This window comes from Oncorhynchus keta, unplaced genomic scaffold (assembly GCF_023373465.1).
Source record: "Oncorhynchus keta strain PuntledgeMale-10-30-2019 unplaced genomic scaffold, Oket_V2 Un_contig_96_pilon_pilon, whole genome shotgun sequence".
Lineage (NCBI taxonomy): Eukaryota > Metazoa > Chordata > Actinopteri > Salmoniformes > Salmonidae > Oncorhynchus > Oncorhynchus keta.
This window is the reverse complement of record NW_026290644.1, coordinates 35,001-56,405: the sequence shown is the minus strand read 5'-3', so window position 1 is coordinate 56,405 and position 21,405 is coordinate 35,001. Positions and strand designations below refer to the sequence as shown.

The following is a 21,405-nucleotide window of genomic DNA, read 5'->3' as shown; positions in this document are numbered from 1 at the left end:
AAATCGTTTTTGTCAGAGGAGGAAATGCGTGCGTTTGAGTCACTTTTCAAAAGTTGCTAAAAGTTCCAAACTAATTTTTAAAAGTAGCTACATTTGTTGCTAGGTGCTGTTTGAAAAAAAAAGTTGCCAGGGTAGTCTGAAAAGTTGATAAATATATCAACTAGGACATGCCACACTGGCTGAGGAATTTAATAGGTTCTACTAAATTAAAACAATTTGTCATTTACACTATAATATAGTGACAAGACACATTGATCCCCCAAAATGTTTTTTATTGGTGTTTTATTTAAATGACATGTAAATATTGGCAATAATAATATTTGACAGTTTTTTTTTTTGCAGAAGTGCATACCAACTTCAGCATTAGTTTCTCCCACAACTACTGGACAGAAGAGGTTGGTTAACTGACTGTCACTGAAGCCTGGTTTTTACCCTACTATGCAACGCAAGAAACGCTACGCAAAAAAAGGCCATCCTGCGTTCTTGCATCCAGTTATAAATTGCAGGGCTGCGTAGTGTCGCTAAGCAACAACACTTTGCGTAGTTACCGTTCCAAAACAAGATTAAAGTCCACGGTGGTATTTTGGAAGCAGTGAACGCAGAATAACTGCAGTTAAAACATGACTTATTTTGGATGCAGTTCCACTGCACTCTGACTGCAAACTGTTTTGGTAGGGTAGGATACGATATACCTTGTAGGGTAGGATACGATATACCTTGTCCATTTACATACATTCAGTTTCTCAATGAATGTAGGCTATAAACTAGGCTCGAGAGGGAATTAGTTACATGTGCTGGGGCACTGGGGTGGAAATGTCCTCTTCTCCTCCTCTCGATGCACAGCAGGCTACTACCAGATGACTCAGGATACATCCCAAATAGCATCCTATTCCCTATATAGTTCACTACTTTAGACCAGACTCCTATGGGGAGGGAATAAGGTGCTATTTGGGAAGCAGTCTGTAACTCTACACAGTACCAGTGTCTCTGTCTCTACAGAATAATCCTTCTCCAGCCAGCTCAGTGTGTGTAGGTGTGGTGTGTGTGTGTCTTCAGGCTTGGTTGGCCAGTCCAGCAGCGAACTCGACCAGTGTTCGTGTCGGTCTCCCAGACATTCCTTTCTTCAGGTAGGGAACCTGGAGAGAGACAAACAGTGAGAGAGAATCTAAAAAGAGAAAAGTGTATTGTTTATGTCCAACAGGACAAGAGCCAGCGTCTCTCAGCAATCCAACCCCTCAGCCGGACAGAACAGAGGGGTGGTTCTAGAACACTAACAGAAGGGGTTGTGGTTGTCATGGTTCTAGAACACTAACAGAAGGGGTTGTGGTTGTCATGGTTCTAGAACACTAACAGAAGGGGTTGTGGTTGTCATGGTTCTAGAACACTAACAGAAGGGGTTGTGGTTGTCATGGTTCTAGAACACTAACAGAAGCAGTTGTGATAGATGTGTCATTCTGATCATGCGCGCCATGACCGACAGAGCTAGTTCGTTAGCTAGCCAGTAACTCCTCCAGTGTGTGTTGAAGTTCGTTAGCTAAGCTAGCCACTGTAGCTAGCCAGTAACTCCTCCAGTATTTGTGAAGTCATTTCACAGGAAGCTGTAGAGGTCAATATGAAACTTCTGCAGCCAAATATCTTCTTCATTCATTTGTTTTAGTTTTTAAGGATGAACTGACCAGGTATGACGCTGCATTGATCAGTTCTACAGTTTAAAGCCTTTATTTTAGCGTCGTCCCCCCCATAAAGTCAACCTTTAAACTGTAGTGTTTTATGTTGTACATGTTTTAAGCTTTGTGTGCTGCCATTTTGGCCAGGTCTCTTTTGGAAAAGATAATTCAACTCAGTGAGACGAACCCGGTAAAATCAATACAAAAATCAAAAACAGCTCTCAGATCAATGTTCCAGAAGACTATACCGTACCTCGTCCTTATTGGTCATCACCCCGGCGATGTCCAGGTGCGCCCAATGAGGAGCCGTCACAAACTCCCTCAGAAACGCTGCCGCCGTGCAGGCTCCACCAGAACTACACACACGCACGCACACACACAGACACACACACACACACACACACACACACACAGACACAGACACACAGACACACACACACACGTTGTTTAGGGTTGTTTCTAGATGTTACCTGTGTGTGTGTGTGTGTGTGTGTGTGTGTGTGTGTGTGTGTGTGTGTGTGTGTGTGTGTGTGTGTGTGTGTGTGTGTCTGTACTGTGTGTGTGTGTGTGTGTGTGTGTGTGTGTGTGTGTGTGTGTGTGTGTGTGTGTGTGTGTGTGTGTGTGTCTGTGTGTGTGTGTGTCTTACCGGCTGTGTGTGTGTGTGTGTGTGTGTGTGTGGTGTGTGTGTGTGTGTGTGTGTGTGTGTGTGTGTGTGTGTGTGTGTTCTTACCGGCTGTACTTGCCAGCGTTGTTGAGGTCGGCCAGCTGGCAGTCAGTGACCTGTCTGGTGTAATGTTGAAACAACGGCATCCTCCACACCCTGTCTCCTGTTACCACACTGGCCTAACACACAGAGACATCACAGTGTGTATATAACCCTCCACACCCTGTCTCCTGTTACCACACTGGCCTAACACAGAGAGACACCACAGTGTGTATATAACCCTCCATACCCTGTCTCCTAACACAGAGAGACACCACAGTGTGTATATAACCCTCCACACCCTGTCTCCTGTTACCACACTGGCCTAACACAGAGAGACACCACAGTGTGTATATAACCCTCCATACCCTGTCTCCTAACACAGAGAGACACCACAGTGTGTATATAACCCTCCACACCCTGTCTCCTAACACAGAGAGACACCACAGTGTGTATATAACCCTCCACACCCTGTCTCCTGTTACCACACTGGCCTAACACACAGAGACACCACAGTGTGTATATAACCCTCCACACCCTGTCTCCTGTTACCACACTGGCCTAACACAGAGAGACACCACAGTGTGTATATAACCCTCCATACCCTGTCTCCTGTTACCACACTGGCCTAACACAGAGGGACACCACAGTGTGTATATAACCCTCCATACCCTGTCTCCTAACACAGAGAGACACCACAGTGTGTATATAACCCTCCATACCCTGTCTCCTAACACAGAGAGACACCACAGTGTGTATATAACCCTCCATACCCTGTCTCCTAACACAGAGAGACACCACAGTGTGTATATAACCCTCCACACCCTGTCTCCTGTTACCACACTGGCCTAACACAGAGAGACACCACAGTGTGTATGTAACCCTCCATACCCTGTCTCCTAACACAGAGAGACACCACAGTGTGTATATAACCCTCCACACCCTGTCTCCTGTTACCACACTGGCCTAACACAGAGAGACACCACAGTGTGTATATAACCCTCCATACCCTGTCTCCTAACACAGAGACACCACAGTGTGTATATAACCCTCCATACCCTGTCTCCTAACACAGAGAGACACCACAGTGTGTATATAACCCTCCACACCCTGTCTCCTGTTACCACACTGGCCTAACACAGAGAGACACCACAGTGTGTATATAACCCTCCATACCCTGTCTCCTGTTACCACACTGGCCTAACACAGAGAGACACCACAGTGTGTATATAACCCTCCATACCCTGTCTCCTAACACAGAGAGACACCACAGTGTGTATATAACCCTCCATACCCTGTCTCCTGTTACCACACTGGCCTAACACAGAGAGACACCACAGTGTGTATATAACCCTCCATACCCTGTCTCCTGTTACCACACTGGCCTAACACAGAGAGACACCACAGTGTGTATATAACCCTCCATACCCTGTCTCCTGTTACCACACTGGCCTAACACAGAGAGACACCACAGTGTGTATATAACCCTCCATACCCTGTCTCCTGTTACCACACTGGCCTAACACAGAGAGACACCACAGTGTGTATATAACCCTCCACACCCTGTCTCCTAACACAGAGAGACACCACAGTGTGTATATAACCCTCCACACCCTGTCTCCTGTTACCACACTGGCCTAACACAGAGAGACACCACAGTGTGTATATAACCCTCCATACCCTGTCTCCTGTTACCACACTGGCCTAACACAGAGAGACACCACAGTGTGTATATAACCCTCCATACCCTGTCTCCTGTTACCACACTGGCCTAACACAGAGAGACACCACAGTGTGTATATAACCCTCCATACCCTGTCTCCTGTTACCACACTGGCCTAACACAGAGAGACACCACAGTGTGTATATAACCCTCCATACCCTGTCTCCTAACACAGAGAGACACCACAGTGTGTATATAACCCTCCATACCCTGTCTCCTAACACAGAGAGACACCACAGTGTGTATATAACCCTCCATACCCTGTCTCCTGTTACCACACTGGCCTAACACAGAGAGACACCACAGTGTGTATATAACCCTCCATACCCTGTCTCCTGTTACCACACTGGCCTAACACAGAGAGACACCACAGTGTGTATATAACCCTCCACACCCTGTCTCCTGTTACCACACTGGCCTAACACAGAGAGACACCACAGTGTGTATATAACCCTCCACACCCTGTCTCCTGTTACCACACTGGCCTAACACAGAGAGACACCACAGTGTGTATATAACCCTCCATACCCTGTCTCCTGTTACCACACTGGCCTAACACAGAGAGACACCACAGTGTGTATATAACCCTCCATACCCTGTCTCCTAACACAGAGAGACACCACAGTGTGTATATAACCCTCCACACCCTGTCTCCTGTTACCACACTGGCCTAACACAGAGAGACACCACAGTGTGTATATAACCCTCCATACCCTGTCTCCTAACACAGAGAGACACCACAGTGTGTATATAACCCTCCATACCCTGTCTCCTGTTACCACACTGGCCTAACACAGAGAGACACCACAGTGTGTATATAACCCTCCATACCCTGTCTCCTAACACAGAGAGACACCACAGTGTGTATATAACCCTCCATACCCTGTCTCCTAACACAGAGAGACACCACAGTGTGTATATAACCCTCCACACCCTGTCTCCTGTTACCACACTGGCCTAACACAGAGAGACACCACAGTGTGTATATAACCCTCCATACCCTGTCTCCTGTTACCACACTGGCCTAACACAGAGAGACACCACAGTGTATATATAACCCTCCATACCCTGTCTCCTGTTACCACACTGGCCTAACACAGAGAGACACCACAGTGTGTATATAACCCTCCATACCCTGTCTCCTAACACAGAGACACCACAGTGTATATATAACCCTCCATACCCTGTCTCCTGTTACCACACTGGCCTAACACACAGAGACACCACAGTGTGTATATAACCCTCCATACCCTGTCTCCTAACACAGAGAGACACCACAGTGTGTATATAACCCTCCATACCCTGTCTCCTAACACAGAGAGACACCACAGTGTGTATATAACCCTCCATACCCTGTCTCCTAACACAGAGAGACACCACAGTGTGTATATAACCCTCCATACCCTGTCTCCTGTTACCACACTGGCCTAACACAGAGAGACACCACAGTGTGTATATAACCCTCCATACCCTGTCTCCTAACACACAGAGACACCACAGTGTGTATATAACCCTCCATACCCTGTCTCCTAACACAGAGAGACACCACAGTGTGTATATAACCCTCCATACCCTGTCTCCTAACACACAGAGACACCACAGTGTGTATATAACCCTCCATACCCTGTCTCCTAACACAGAGAGACACCACAGTGTGTATATAACCCTCCACACCCTGTCTCCTGTTACTGGCCTAACACAGAGAGACACCACAGTGTGTATATAACCCTCCACACCCTGTCTCCTGTTACCACACTGGCCTAACACAGAGAGACACCACAGTGTGTATATAACCCTCCACACCCTGTCTCCTGTTACCACACTGGCCTAACACAGAGAGACACCACAGTGTGTATATAACCCTCCACACCCTGTCTCCTGTTACCACACTGGCCTAACACAGAGAGACACCACAGTGTGTATATAACCCTCCATACCCTGTCTCCTAACACAGAGAGACACCACAGTGTGTATATAACCCTCCATACCCTGTCTCCTAACACAGAGAGACACCACAGTGTGTATATAACCCTCCATACCCTGTCTCCTAACACAGAGAGACACCACAGTGTGTATATAACCCTCCACACCCTGTCTCCTGTTACCACACTGGCCTAACACAGAGAGACACCACAGTGTGTATATAACCCTCCATACCCTGTCTCCTAACACAGAGAGACACCACAGTGTGTATATAACCCTCCACACCCTGTCTCCTGTTACCACACTGGCCTAACACAGAGAGACACCACAGTGTGTATATAACCCTCCATACCCTGTCTCCTAACACAGAGACACCACAGTGTGTATATAACCCTCCATACCCTGTCTCCTAACACAGAGAGACACCACAGTGTGTATATAACCCTCCACACCCTGTCTCCTGTTACCACACTGGCCTAACACAGAGAGACACCACAGTGTGTATATAACCCTCCATACCCTGTCTCCTGTTACCACACTGGCCTAACACAGAGAGACACCACAGTGTGTATATAACCCTCCATACCCTGTCTCCTAACACAGAGAGACACCACAGTGTGTATATAACCCTCCATACCCTGTCTCCTGTTACCACACTGGCCTAACACAGAGAGACACCACAGTGTGTATATAACCCTCCATACCCTGTCTCCTGTTACCACACTGGCCTAACACAGAGAGACACCACAGTGTGTATATAACCCTCCATACCCTGTCTCCTGTTACCACACTGGCCTAACACAGAGAGACACCACAGTGTGTATATAACCCTCCATACCCTGTCTCCTGTTACCACACTGGCCTAACACAGAGAGACACCACAGTGTGTATATAACCCTCCATACCCTGTCTCCTAACACAGAGAGACACCACAGTGTGTATATAACCCTCCATACCCTGTCTCCTGTTACCACACTGGCCTAACACAGAGAGACACCACAGTGTGTATATAACCCTCCATACCCTGTCTCCTGTTACCACACTGGCCTAACACAGAGAGACACCACAGTGTGTATATAACCCTCCATACCCTGTCTCCTGTTACCACACTGGCCTAACACAGAGAGACACCACAGTGTGTATATAACCCTCCATACCCTGTCTCCTGTTACCACACTGGCCTAACACAGAGACACCACAGTGTGTATATAACCCTCCATACCCTGTCTCCTAACACAGAGAGACACCACAGTGTGTATATAACCCTCCATACCCTGTCTCCTAACACAGAGAGACACCACAGTGTGTATATAACCCTCCATACCCTGTCTCCTGTTACCACACTGGCCTAACACAGAGAGACACCACAGTGTGTATATAACCCTCCATACCCTGTCTCCTGTTACCACACTGGCCTAACACAGAGAGACACCACAGTGTGTATATAACCCTCCACACCCTGTCTCCTGTTACCACACTGGCCTAACACAGAGAGACACCACAGTGTGTATATAACCCTCCATACCCCTGTCTCCTGTTACCACACTGGCCTAACACAGAGAGACACCACAGTGTGTATATAACCCTCCACACCCTGTCTCCTGTTACCACACTGGCCTAACACAGAGAGACACCACAGTGTGTATATAACCCTCCATACCCTGTCTCCTAACACAGAGAGACACCACAGTGTGTATATAACCCTCCACACCCTGTCTCCTGTTACCACACTGGCCTAACACAGAGAGACACCACAGTGTGTATATAACCCTCCATACCCTGTCTCCTAACACAGAGAGACACCACAGTGTGTATATAACCCTCCACACCCTGTCTCCTGTTACCACACTGGCCTAACACAGAGAGACACCACAGTGTGTATATAACCCTCCATACCCTGTCTCCTAACACAGAGAGACACCACAGTGTGTATATAACCCTCCATACCCTGTCTCCTAACACAGAGAGACACCACAGTGTGTATATAACCCTCCACACCCTGTCTCCTGTTACCACACTGGCCTAACACAGAGAGACACCACAGTGTGTATATAACCCTCCATACCCTGTCTCCTGTTACCACACTGGCCTAACACAGAGAGACACCACAGTGTGTATATAACCCTCCATACCCTGTCTCCTGTTACCACACTGGCCTAACACAGAGAGACACCACAGTGTGTATATAACCCTCCATACCCTGTCTCCTAACACAGAGACACCACAGTGTGTATATAACCCTCCACACCCTGTCTCCTGTTACCACACTGGCCTAACACAGAGAGACACCACAGTGTGTATATAACCCTCCATACCCTGTCTCCTAACACAGAGAGACACCACAGTGTGTATATAACCCTCCATACCCTGTCTCCTAACACAGAGAGACACCACAGTGTGTATATAACCCTCCATACCCTGTCTCCTAACACAGAGAGACACCACAGTGTGTATATAACCCTCCATACCCTGTCTCCTGTTACCACACTGGCCTAACACAGAGAGACACCACAGTGTGTATATAACCCTCCATACCCTGTCTCCTAACACAGAGAGACACCACAGTGTGTATATAACCCTCCATACCCTGTCTCCTAACACAGAGAGACACCACAGTGTGTATATAACCCTCCATACCCTGTCTCCTAACACACAGAGACACCACAGTGTGTATATAACCCTCCATACCCTGTCTCCTAACACAGAGAGACACCACAGTGTGTATATAACCCTCCATACCCTGTCTCCTAACACAGAGACACCACAGTGTGTATATAACCCTCCATACCCTGTCTCCTAACACAGAGAGATACCACAGTGTGTATATAACCCTCCATACCCTGTCTCCTGTTACCACACTGGCCTAACACAGAGAGACACCACAGTGTGTATATAACCCTCCATACCCTGTCTCCTAACACAGAGAGACACCACAGTGTGTATATAACCCTCCATACCCTGTCTCCTAACACAGAGAGACACCACAGTGTGTATATAACCCTCCATACCCTGTCTCCTAACACAGAGAGACACCACAGTGTGTATATAACCCTCCATACCCTGTCTCCTAACACAGAGAGACACCACAGTGTGTATGTAACCCTCCATACCCTGTCTCCTAACACAGAGAGACACCACAGTGTGTATATAACCCTCCATACCCTGTCTCCTAACACAGAGAGACACCACAGTGTGTATATAACCCTCCACACCCTGTCTCCTGTTACCACACTGGCCTAACACAGAGAGACACCACAGTGTGTATATAACCCTCCATACCCTGTCTCCTAACACAGAGAGACACCACAGTGTGTATATAACCCTCCACACCCTGTCTCCTGTTACCACACTGGCCTAACACAGAGAGACACCACAGTGTGTATATAACCCTCCACACCCTGTCTCCTGTTACCACACTGGCCTAACACAGAGAGACACCACAGTGTGTATATAACCCTCCATACCCTGTCTCCTAACACAGAGAGACACCACAGTGTGTATATAACCCTCCATACCCTGTCTCCTAACACAGAGACACCACAGTGTGTATATAACCCTCCACACCCTGTCTCCTGTTACCACACTGGCCTAACACAGAGAGACACCACAGTGTGTATATAACCCTCCATACCCTGTCTCCTGTTACCACACTGGCCTAACACAGAGAGACACCACAGTGTGTATATAACCCTCCACACCCTGTCTCCTAACACAGAGAGACACCACAGTGTGTATATAACCCTCCATACCCTGTCTCCTGTTACCACACTGGCCTAACACAGAGAGACACCACAGTGTGTATATAACCCTCCATACCCTGTCTCCTGTTACCACACTGGCCTAACACAGAGACACCACAGTGTGTATATAACCCTCCATACCCTGTCTCCTGTTACCACACTGGCCTAACACAGAGAGACACCACAGTGTGTATATAACCCTCCATACCCTGTCTCCTGTTACCACACTGGCCTAACACAGAGAGACACCACAGTGTGTATATAACCCTCCACACCCTGTCTCCTAACACAGAGAGACACCACAGTGTGTATATAACCCTCCACACCCTGTCTCCTGTTACCACACTGGCCTAACACAGAGAGACACCACAGTGTGTATATAACCCTCCATACCCTGTCTCCTGTTACCACACTGGCCTAACACAGAGAGACACCACAGTGTGTATATAACCCTCCATACCCTGTCTCCTGTTACCACACTGGCCTAACACAGAGAGACACCACAGTGTGTATATAACCATCCATACCCTGTCTCCTGTTACCACACTGGCCTAACACAGAGAGACACCACAGTGTGTATATAACCCTCCATACCCTGTCTCCTAACACAGAGAGACACCACAGTGTGTATATAACCCTCCATACCCTGTCTCCTAACACAGAGAGACACCACAGTGTGTATATAACCCTCCATACCCTGTCTCCTGTTACCACACTGGCCTAACACAGAGAGACACCACAGTGTGTATATAACCCTCCATACCCTGTCTCCTGTTACCACACTGGCCTAACACAGAGAGACACCACAGTGTGTATATAACCCTCCACACCCTGTCTCCTGTTACCACACTGGCCTAACACAGAGAGACACCACAGTGTGTATATAACCCTCCACACCCTGTCTCCTGTTACCACACTGGCCTAACACAGAGAGACACCACAGTGTGTATATAACCCTCCATACCCTGTCTCCTGTTACCACACTGGCCTAACACAGAGAGACACCACAGTGTGTATATAACCCTCCATACCCTGTCTCCTAACACAGAGAGACACCACAGTGTGTATATAACCCTCCACACCCTGTCTCCTGTTACCACACTGGCCTAACACAGAGAGACACCACAGTGTGTATATAACCCTCCATACCCTGTCTCCTAACACAGAGAGACACCACAGTGTGTATATAACCCTCCATACCCTGTCTCCTGTTACCACACTGGCCTAACACAGAGAGACACCACAGTGTGTATATAACCATCCATACCCTGTCTCCTAACACAGAGAGACACCACAGTGTGTATATAACCCTCCATACCCTGTCTCCTAACACAGAGAGACACCACAGTGTGTATATAACCCTCCACACCCTGTCTCCTGTTACCACACTGGCCTAACACAGAGAGACACCACAGTGTGTATATAACCCTCCATACCCTGTCTCCTGTTACCACACTGGCCTAACACAGAGAGACACCACAGTGTGTATATAACCCTCCATACCCTGTCTCCTGTTACCACACTGGCCTAACACAGAGAGACACCACAGTGTGTATATAACCCTCCATACCCTGTCTCCTAACACAGAGAGACACCACAGTGTGTATATAACCCTCCATACCCTGTCTCCTGTTAAACACACAGAGACACCACAGTGTGTATATAACCCTCCATCCCCTGTCTCCTAACACAGAGAGACACCACAGTGTGTATATAACCCTCCATACCCTGTCTCCTAACACAGAGAGACACCACAGTGTGTATATAACCCTCCATACCCTGTCTCCTAACACAGAGAGACACCACAGTGTGTATATAACCCTCCATACCCTGTCTCCTGTTACCACACTGGCCTAACACAGAGAGACACCACAGTGTGTATATAACCCTCCATACCCTGTCTCCTAACACAGAGAGACACCACAGTGTGTATATAACCCTCCATACCCTGTCTCCTAACACAGAGAGACACCACAGTGTGTATATAACCCTCCATACCCTGTCTCCTAACACAGAGAGACACCACAGTGTGTATATAACCCTCCATACCCTGTCTCCTAACACAGAGAGACACCACAGTGTGTATATAACCCTCCATACCCTGTCTCCTAACACAGAGAGACACCACAGTGTGTATATAACCCTCCATACCCTGTCTCCTAACACAGAGAGACACCACAGTGTGTATATAACCCTCCATACCCTGTCTCCTGTTACCACACTGGCCTAACACAGAGAGACACCACAGTGTGTATATAACCCTCCATACCCTGTCTCCTAACACAGAGAGACACCACAGTGTGTATATAACCCTCCATACCCTGTCTCCTAACACAGAGAGACACCACAGTGTGTATATAACCCTCCATACCCTGTCTCCTAACACAGAGAGACACCACAGTGTGTATATAACCCTCCATACCCTGTCTCCTAACACAGAGAGACACCACAGTGTGTATATAACCCTCCATACCCTGTCTCCTAACACAGAGAGACACCACAGTGTGTATATAACCCTCCATACCCTGTCTCCTAACACAGAGAGACACCACAGTGTGTATATAACCCTCCAAACCCTGTCTCCTAACACAGAGAGACACCACAGTGTGTATATAACCCTCCATACCCTGTCTCCTAACACAGAGAGACACCACAGTGTGTATATAACCCTCCATACCCTGTCTCCTAACACAGAGAGACACCACAGTGTGTATATAACCCTCCATACCCTGTCTCCTAACACAGAGAGACACCACAGTGTGTATATAACCCTCCATACCCTGTCTCCTAACACAGAGAGACACCACAGTGTGTATATAACCCTCCATACCCTGTCTCCTAACACAGAGAGACACCACAGTGTGTATATAACCCTCCATACCCTGTCTCCTAACACAGAGAGACACCACAGTGTGTATATAACCCTCCATACCCTGTCTCCTAACACAGAGAGACACCACAGTGTGTATATAACCCTCCATACCCTGTCTCCTAACACAGAGAGACACCACAGTGTGTATATAACCCTCCATACCCTGTCTCCTGTTACCACACTGGCCTAACACAGAGAGACACCACAGTGTGTATATAACCCTCCATACCCTGTCTCCTGTTACCACACTGGCCTAACACAGAGAGACACCACAGTGTGTATATAACCCTCCATACCCTGTCTCCTGTTACCACACTGGCCTAACACAGAGAGACACCACAGTGTGTATATAACCCTCCATACCCTGTCTCCTAACACAGAGAGACACCACAGTGTGTATATAACCCTCCATACCCTGTCTCCTAACACAGAGAGACACCACAGTGTGTATATAACCCTCCATACCCTGTCTCCTAACACAGAGAGACACCACAGTGTGTATATAACCCTCCATACCCTGTCTCCTAACACAGAGAGACACCACAGTGTGTATATAACCCTCCATACCCTGTCTCCTAACACAGAGAGACACCACAGTGTGTATATAACCCTCCATACCTCTGTCTCCTAACACAGAGAGACACCACAGTGTGTATATAACCCTCCATACCCTGTCTCCTGTTACCACACTGGCCTAACACAGAGAGACACCACAGTGTGTATATAACCCTCCATACCCTGTCTCCTAACACAGAGAGACACCACAGTGTGTATATAACCCTCCATACCCTGTCTCCTAACACAGAGAGACACCACAGTGTGTATATAACCCTCCATACCCTGTCTCCTAACACAGAGAGACACCACAGTGTGTATATAACCCTCCATACCCTGTCTCCTGTTACCACACTGGCCTAACACAGAGAGACACCACAGTGTGTATATAACCCTCCATACCCTGTCTCCTAACACAGAGAGACACCACAGTGTATATATAACCCTCCATACCCTGTCTCCTAACACAGAGAGACACCACAGTGTGTATATAACCCTCCATACCCTGTCTCCTAACACAGAGAGACACCACAGTGTGTATATAACCCTCCATACCCTGTCTCCTAACACAGAGAGACACCACAGTGTATATATAACCCTCCATACCCTGTCTCCTAACACAGAGAGACACCACAGTGTGTATATAACCCTCCAAACCCTGTCTCCTAACACAGAGAGACACCACAGTGTGTATATAACCCTCCATACCCTGTCTCCTAACACAGAGAGACACCACAGTGTGTATATAACCCTCCATACCCTGTCTCCTAACACAGAGAGACACCACAGTGTGTATATAACCCTCCATACCCTGTCTCCTAACACAGAGAGACACCACAGTGTGTATATAACCCTCCATACCCTGTCTCCTAACACAGAGAGACACCACAGTGTGTATGTAACCCTCCATACCCTGTCTCCTAACACAGAGAGACACCACAGTGTGTATATAACCCTCCATACCCTGTCTCCTAACACAGAGAGACACCACAGTGTGTATATAACCCTCCATACCCTGTCTCCTAACACAGAGAGACACCACAGTGTGTATATAACCCTCCATACCCTGTCTCCTAACACAGAGAGACACCACAGTGTGTATATAACCCTCCATACCCTGTCTCCTGTTACCACACTGGCCTAACACAGAGAGACACCACAGTGTGTATATAACCCTCCATACCCTGTCTCCTGTTACCACACTGGCCTAACACAGAGAGACACCACAGTGTGTATATAACCCTCCATACCCTGTCTCCTGTTACCACACTGGCCTAACACAGAGAGACACCACAGTGTGTATATAACCCTCCATACCCTGTCTCCTAACACAGAGAGACACCACAGTGTGTATATAACCCTCCATACCCTGTCTCCTAACACAGAGAGACACCACAGTGTGTATATAACCCTCCATACCCTGTCTCCTAACACAGAGAGACACCACAGTGTGTATATAACCCTCCATACCCTGTCTCCTAACACAGAGAGACACCACAGTGTGTATATAACCCTCCATACCCTGTCTCCTAACACAGAGAGACACCACAGTGTGTATATAACCCTCCATACCCTGTCTCCTAACACAGAGAGACACCACAGTGTGTATATAACCCTCCATACCCTGTCTCCTGTTACCACACTGGCCTAACACAGAGAGACACCACAGTGTGTATATAACCCTCCATACCCTGTCTCCTAACACAGAGAGACACCACAGTGTGTATATAACCCTCCATACCCTGTCTCCTAACACAGAGAGACACCACAGTGTGTATATAACCCTCCATACCCTGTCTCCTAACACAGAGAGACACCACAGTGTGTATATAACCCTCCATACCCTGTCTCCTAACACAGAGAGACACCACAGTGTGTATATAACCCTCCATACCCTGTCTCCTAACACAGAGAGACACCACAGTGTGTATATAACCCTCCATACCCTGTCTCCTAACACAGAGAGACACCACAGTGTGTATATAACCCTCCATACCCTGTCTCCTAACACAGAGAGACACCACAGTGTGTATATAACCCTCCATACCCTGTCTCCTAACACAGAGAGACACTACAGTGTGTATATAACCCTCCATACCCTGTCTCCTAACACAGAGAGACACCACAGTGTGTATATAACCCTCCATACCCTGTCTCCTAACACAGAGAGACACCACAGTGTGTATATAACCCTCCATACCCTGTCTCCTGTTACCACACTGGCCTAACACAGAGAGACACCACAGTGTGTATATAACCCTCCATACCCTGTCTCCTACCACACTAACACAGAGAGACACCACAGTGTGTATATAACCCTCCATACCCTGTCTCCTAACACAGAGAGACACCACAGTGTGTATATAACCCTCCATACCCTGTCTCCTAACACAGAGAGACACCACAGTGTGTATATAACCCTCCATACCCTGTCTCCTAACACAGAGAGACACCACAGTGTGTATATAACCCTCCATACCCTGTCTCCTAACACAGAGAGACACCACAGTGTGTATATAACCCTCCATACCCTGTCTCCTAACACAGAGAGACACCACAGTGTGTATATAACCCTCCATACCCTGTCTCCTAACACAGAGAGACACCACAGTGTGTATATAACCCTCCATACCCTGTCTCCTAACACAGAGAGACACCACAGTGTGTATATAACCCTCCATACCCTGTCTCCTAACACAGAGACACCACAGTGTGTATATAACCCTCCATACCCTGTCTCCTAACACAGAGAGACACCACAGTGTGTATATAACCCTCCATACCCTGTCTCCTAACACAGAGAGACATCACAGTGTGTATATAACCCTCCATACCCTGTCTCCTAACACAGAGAGACACCACAGTGTGTATATAACCCTCCATACCCTGTCTCCTAACACAGAGAGACACCACAGTGTGTATATAACCCTCCATACCCTGTCTCCTAACACAGAGAGACACCACAGTGTGTATATAACCCTCCATACCCTGTCTCCTGTTACCACACTGGCCTAACACAGAGAGACACCACAGTGTGTATATAACCCTCCATACCCTGTCTCCTAACACAGAGAGACACCACAGTGTGTATATAACCCTCCATACCCTGTCTCCTAACACAGAGAGACACCACAGTGTGTATATAACCCTCCATACCCTGTCTCCTAACACAGAGAGACACCACAGTGTGTATATAACCCTCCATACCCTGTCTCCTAACACAGAGAGACACCACAGTGTGTATATAACCCTCCATACCCTGTCTCCTAACACAGAGAGACACCACAGTGTGTATATAACCCTCCATACCCTGTCTCCTAACACAGAGAGACACCACAGTGTATATATAACCCTCCATACCCTGTCTCCTAACACAGAGAGACACCACAGTGTGTATATAACCCTCCATACCCTGTCTCCTAACACAGAGAGACACCACAGTGTGTATATAACCCTCCATACCCTGTCTCCTAACACAGAGAGACACCACAGTGTGTATATAACCCTCCATACCCTGTCTCCTAACACAGAGAGACACCACAGTGTGTATATAACCCTCCATACCCTGTCTCCTAACACAGAGAGACACCACAGTGTGTATATAACCCTCCATACCCTGTCTCCTAACACAGAGAGACACCACAGTGTGTATATAACCCTCCATACCCTGTCTCCTAACACAGAGAGACACTACAGTGTGTATATAACCCTCCATACCCTGTCTCCTAACACAGAGAGACACCACAGTGTGTATATAACCCTCCATACCCTGTCTCCTAACACAGAGAGACACTACAGTGTGTATATAACCCTCCATACCCTGTCTCCTAACACAGAGAGACACCACAGTGTGTATGTAACCCTCCGTACCCTGTCTCCTAACACAGAGAGACACCACAGTGTGTATATAACCCTCCATACCCTGTCTCCTGTTACCACACTGGCCTAACACAGAGAGACACCACAGTGTGTATATAACCCTCCATACCCTGTCTCCTAACACAGAGAGACACCACAGTGTGTATATAACCCTCCATACCCTGTCTCCTAACACAGAGAGACACCACAGTGTATATATAACCCTCCATACCCTGTCTCCTAACACAGAGAGACACCACAGTGTGTATATAACCCTCCATACCCTGTCTCCTAACACAGAGAGACACCACAGTGTGTATATAACCCTCCATACCCTGTCTCCTAACACAGAGAGACACCACAGTGTGTATATAACCCTCCATACCCTGTCTCCTAACACAGAGAGACACTCCATACCCTGTCTCCTAACACAGAGAGACATATATAACCCTCCATACCCTGTCTCCTGTTACCACACTGGCCTAACACAGAGAGACACCACAGTGTGTATATAACCCTCCATACCCTGTCTCCTAACACAGAGAGACACCACAGTGTATATATAACCCTCCATACCCTGTCTCCTAACACAGAGAGACACCACAGTGTGTATATAACCCTCCATACCCTGTCTCCTAACACAGAGAGACACCACAGTGTGTATATAACCCTCCATACCCTGTCTCCTAACACAGAGAGACACCACAGTGTGTATATAACCCTCCATACCCTGTCTCCTAACACAGAGAGACACCACAGTGTGTATATAACCCTCCATACCCTGTCTCCTAACACAGAGAGACACCACAGTGTGTATATAACCCTCCATACCCTGTCTCCTAACACAGAGAGACACCACAGTGTGTATATAACCCTCCACACCCTGTCTCCTAACACAGAGAGACACCACAGTGTGTATATAACCCTCCATACCCTGTCTCCTAACACAGAGAGACACCACAGTGTGTATATAACCCTCCATACCCTGTCTCCTAACACAGAGAGACACCACAGTGTGTATATAACCCTCCATACCCTGTCTCCTAACACAGAGAGACACCACAGTGTGTATATAACCCTCCATACCCTGTCTCCTAACACAGAGAGACACCACAGTGTGTATATAACCCTCCATACCCTGTCTCCTAACACAGAGAGACACCACAGTGTGTATGTAACCCTCCATACCCTGTCTCCTAACACAGAGAGACACCACAGTGTGTATATAACCCTCCATACCCTGTCTCCTAACACAGAGAGACACCACAGTGTGTATATAACCCTCCATACCCTGTCTCCTAACACAGAGAGACACCACAGTGTGTATGTAACCCACGTAATTTCCACGTGCTCCTCGTCAGAAGGGAAATATGAATTTCAGATCTTTTCAGTTCATAATATTGTGCAAAATAATGTTTTTTTTTAAACAAGTTCAATACATTTTAGTTGATTTCCAAAGATGAGACATTTTGATAGAAGAACCCAATGTACCCAATTATAATAGAGGATGGCTTTTCAGTGTGTGTGTGTGTGTGTGTGTGTGTGTGTGTGTGTGTGTGTGTGTGTGTGTGTGTGTTGTGAAGCTGTTCCCAGAGCCAGTCAGAGTTGGTGAAGACTCCTGTCGCTGCTGAACCCAGAGCAACATCCATCGCTCCTGAGAGAAAACACGAGTGACCAATAGACGAGCCAGTTAGTGGACAACATCTATCGCTCCTGAGAGAAAACACGAGTGACCAATAGACGAGCCAGTTAGTGGACAACATCTATCGCTCCTGAGAGAAAACACGAGTGACCAATAGACTAGCCAGTTAGTGGACAACATCTATCGCTCCTGAGAGAAAACACGAGTGACCAATAGACTAGCCAGTTAGTGAACAGCGAGGGTACTAACCAGTGAGGGTACTAACCAGTGAGGGTACTAACCAGTGAGGGTACTAACCAGTGAGGGTAGCAGCGTTGACGACGGCCGTCTCACCAACACACACAGGGTACTAACCAGTGAGGGTACTAACCAGTGAGGGTACTAACCAGTAAGGGTACTAACCAGTAAGGGTACTAACCAGTGAGGGTACGAACCAGTGAGGGCACTAACCAGTGAGGGTACTAACCAGTGAGGGTACTAACCAGTGAGGGTAGCAGCGTTGACGACGGCCGTCTCACCAACACACACAGGGTACTAACCAGTGAGGGTACTAACCAGTGAGGGTACTAACCAGTGAGGGTACTAACCAGTGAGGGTAGCAGCATTGACGATGGCCCTGGGGTTGAAGCTGTGAGCGTAACAGAGAGCATCTGCTAGGACCAACCGTCCCTCTGCGTCTGTGTTGTCCACCTACACACACACACACACACACACACACACACACACAAATTAATTTGATGTAAGCAAAGACCTGTATGGTTTAGTAGCCACGGTAACAAAGTCCTGTATGGTTTAGTAGCCACGGTAACAAAGACCTGTATGGTTTAGTAGCCACAGTAACAAAGACCTGTATGGTTTAGTAGCCACGGTAACACACACACCTGTATGGTTTAGTAGCGATGGTAACAAATACCTGCAGGTTTAGTAGCCACGGTAACAAAGACCTGTATGGTTTTGTTGCCACGGTAACAAAGACCTGTATGGTTTAGTAGCCACAGTAACAAAGACCTGTATGGTTTAGTAGCGATGGTAACAAAGACCTGTATGGTTTAGTAGCCACAGTAACAAAGACCTGTATGGTTTAGTAGCGATGGTAACAAAGACCTGTATGGTTTAGTAGCCACGGTAACAAAGACCTGTATGGTTTAGTAGCCACAGTAACAAAGACCTGTATGGTTTAGTAGCGATGGTAACAAAGACCTGTATGGTTTAGTAGCGATGGTAACAAAGACCTGTATGGTTTAGTAGCCACGGTAACAAAGACCTGTATGGTTTAGTAGCCACAGTAACAAAGACCTGTATGGTTTAGTAGCGATGGTAACAAAGACCTGTATGGTTTAGTAGCGATGGTAACAAAGACCTGTATGGTTTAGTAGCCACGGTAACAAAGACCTGTATGGTTTAGTAGCGATGGTAACAAAGACCTGTATGGTTTAGTAGCGATGGTAACAAAGACCTGTATGGTTTAGTAGCGATGGTAACAAAGACCTGTATGGTTTAGTAGCCACAGTAACAAAGACCTGTATGGTTTAGTAGCGATGGTAACAAAGACCTGTATGGTTTAGTAGCGATGGTAACAAATACCTGCAGGTTTAGTAGCCACGGTAACAAAGACCTGTATGGTTTAGTTGCCACGGTAACAAAGACCTGTATGGTTTAGTAGCCACAGTAACAAAGACCTGTATGGTTTAGTAGCCACAGTAACAAAGTCCTGTATGGTTTAGTAGCGATGGTAACAAAGACCTGTATGGTTTAGTAGCGACAGTAACAAAGACCTGTATGGTTTAGTAGCCACAGTAACAAAGTCTGTATGGTTTAGTAGGTTTAGTAGGTTTAGTAGCCACAGTAACAAAGACCTGTATGGTTTAGTAGCCATGGTAACAAAGACCTGTATGGTTTAGTAGCCACAGTAACAAAGACCTGTATGGTTTAGTAGCCACGGTAACAAATACCTGTATGGTTTAGTAGCCACGGTAACAAAGACCTGTATGGTTTAGTAGCCACGGTAACAAAGACCTGTATGGTTTAGTAGCCACGGTAACAAAGACCTGTATGGTTTAGTAGCCACGGTAACAAAGACCTGTATGGTTTAGTAGCCACAGTAACAAAGACCTGTATGGTTTAGTAGCCACGGTAACAGATACCTGTATGGTTTAGTTGCCACGGTAACAAAGACCTGTATGGTTTAGTAGCCACAGTAACAAAGACCTGTATGGTTTAGTAGCCACGGTAACAAAGACCTGTATGGTTTAGTAGCCACGGTAACAGATACCTGTATGGTTTAGTAGCCACGGTAACAGATACCTGTATGGTTTAGTAGCCACAGCAACAAAGACCTGTATGGTTTAGTAGCCACAGTAACCTGTATGGTTTAGTAGCCACAGACCTGTAAGTAAAGATACCTGTATGGTTTAGTAGCCACAGTAACAAAGACCTGTATGGTTTAGTAGCCACAGTAACAAAGACCTGTATGGTTTAGTTGCCACGGTAACAGATACCTGTATGGTTTAGTAGCCACAGTAACAAAGACCTGTATGGTTTAACAAAGACCTGTATGGTTTAGTAGCCACGGTAACCTGTGGAAAGCCACCTGTATGGTTTAGTAGCCACAGTAACAAAGACCTGTATGGTTTAATAACCACATTACTCTTCCTGTGGTTTAGAAACCACTAGTAACAAAGCCTGTATGGTTTAGTAACCACATTAACAGATACCTGTGGAG

The 21,405-nt window shown here is 47.1% G+C and overlaps 1 protein-coding gene and 1 long non-coding RNA gene across 2 annotated transcripts in view; both read right to left on the bottom strand.

Moving 5' to 3' along the window:
• Positions 1 to 280: 280 nt before the first annotated feature.
• LOC127927173 (cytosol aminopeptidase-like) overlaps positions 281 to 21,405 on the bottom strand; it is a 48,849-nt gene continuing 27,724 nt past the window's right edge. Inside the window, 5 exon segments of the mRNA XM_052513094.1 lie at positions 281 to 1,136; positions 1,921 to 2,023; positions 2,398 to 2,512; positions 18,618 to 18,695; positions 19,271 to 19,373. Coding sequence (XP_052369054.1) covers positions 1,053 to 1,136; positions 1,921 to 2,023; positions 2,398 to 2,512; positions 18,618 to 18,695; positions 19,271 to 19,373 — 483 coding nt within the window. The 3' untranslated portion in view covers positions 281 to 1,052.
• Positions 20,177 to 21,405, bottom strand: part of LOC127927176 (uncharacterized) — a 1,405-nt gene continuing 176 nt past the window's right edge. The window contains exons 2-4 of the long non-coding RNA XR_008126458.1: positions 20,796 to 20,827; positions 20,299 to 20,362; positions 20,177 to 20,203 (exon numbers count right to left, since the gene is read on the bottom strand). This is a non-coding gene — a long non-coding RNA (uncharacterized LOC127927176). The remainder of the gene's footprint in view (positions 20,204 to 20,298; positions 20,363 to 20,795; positions 20,828 to 21,405) is intronic.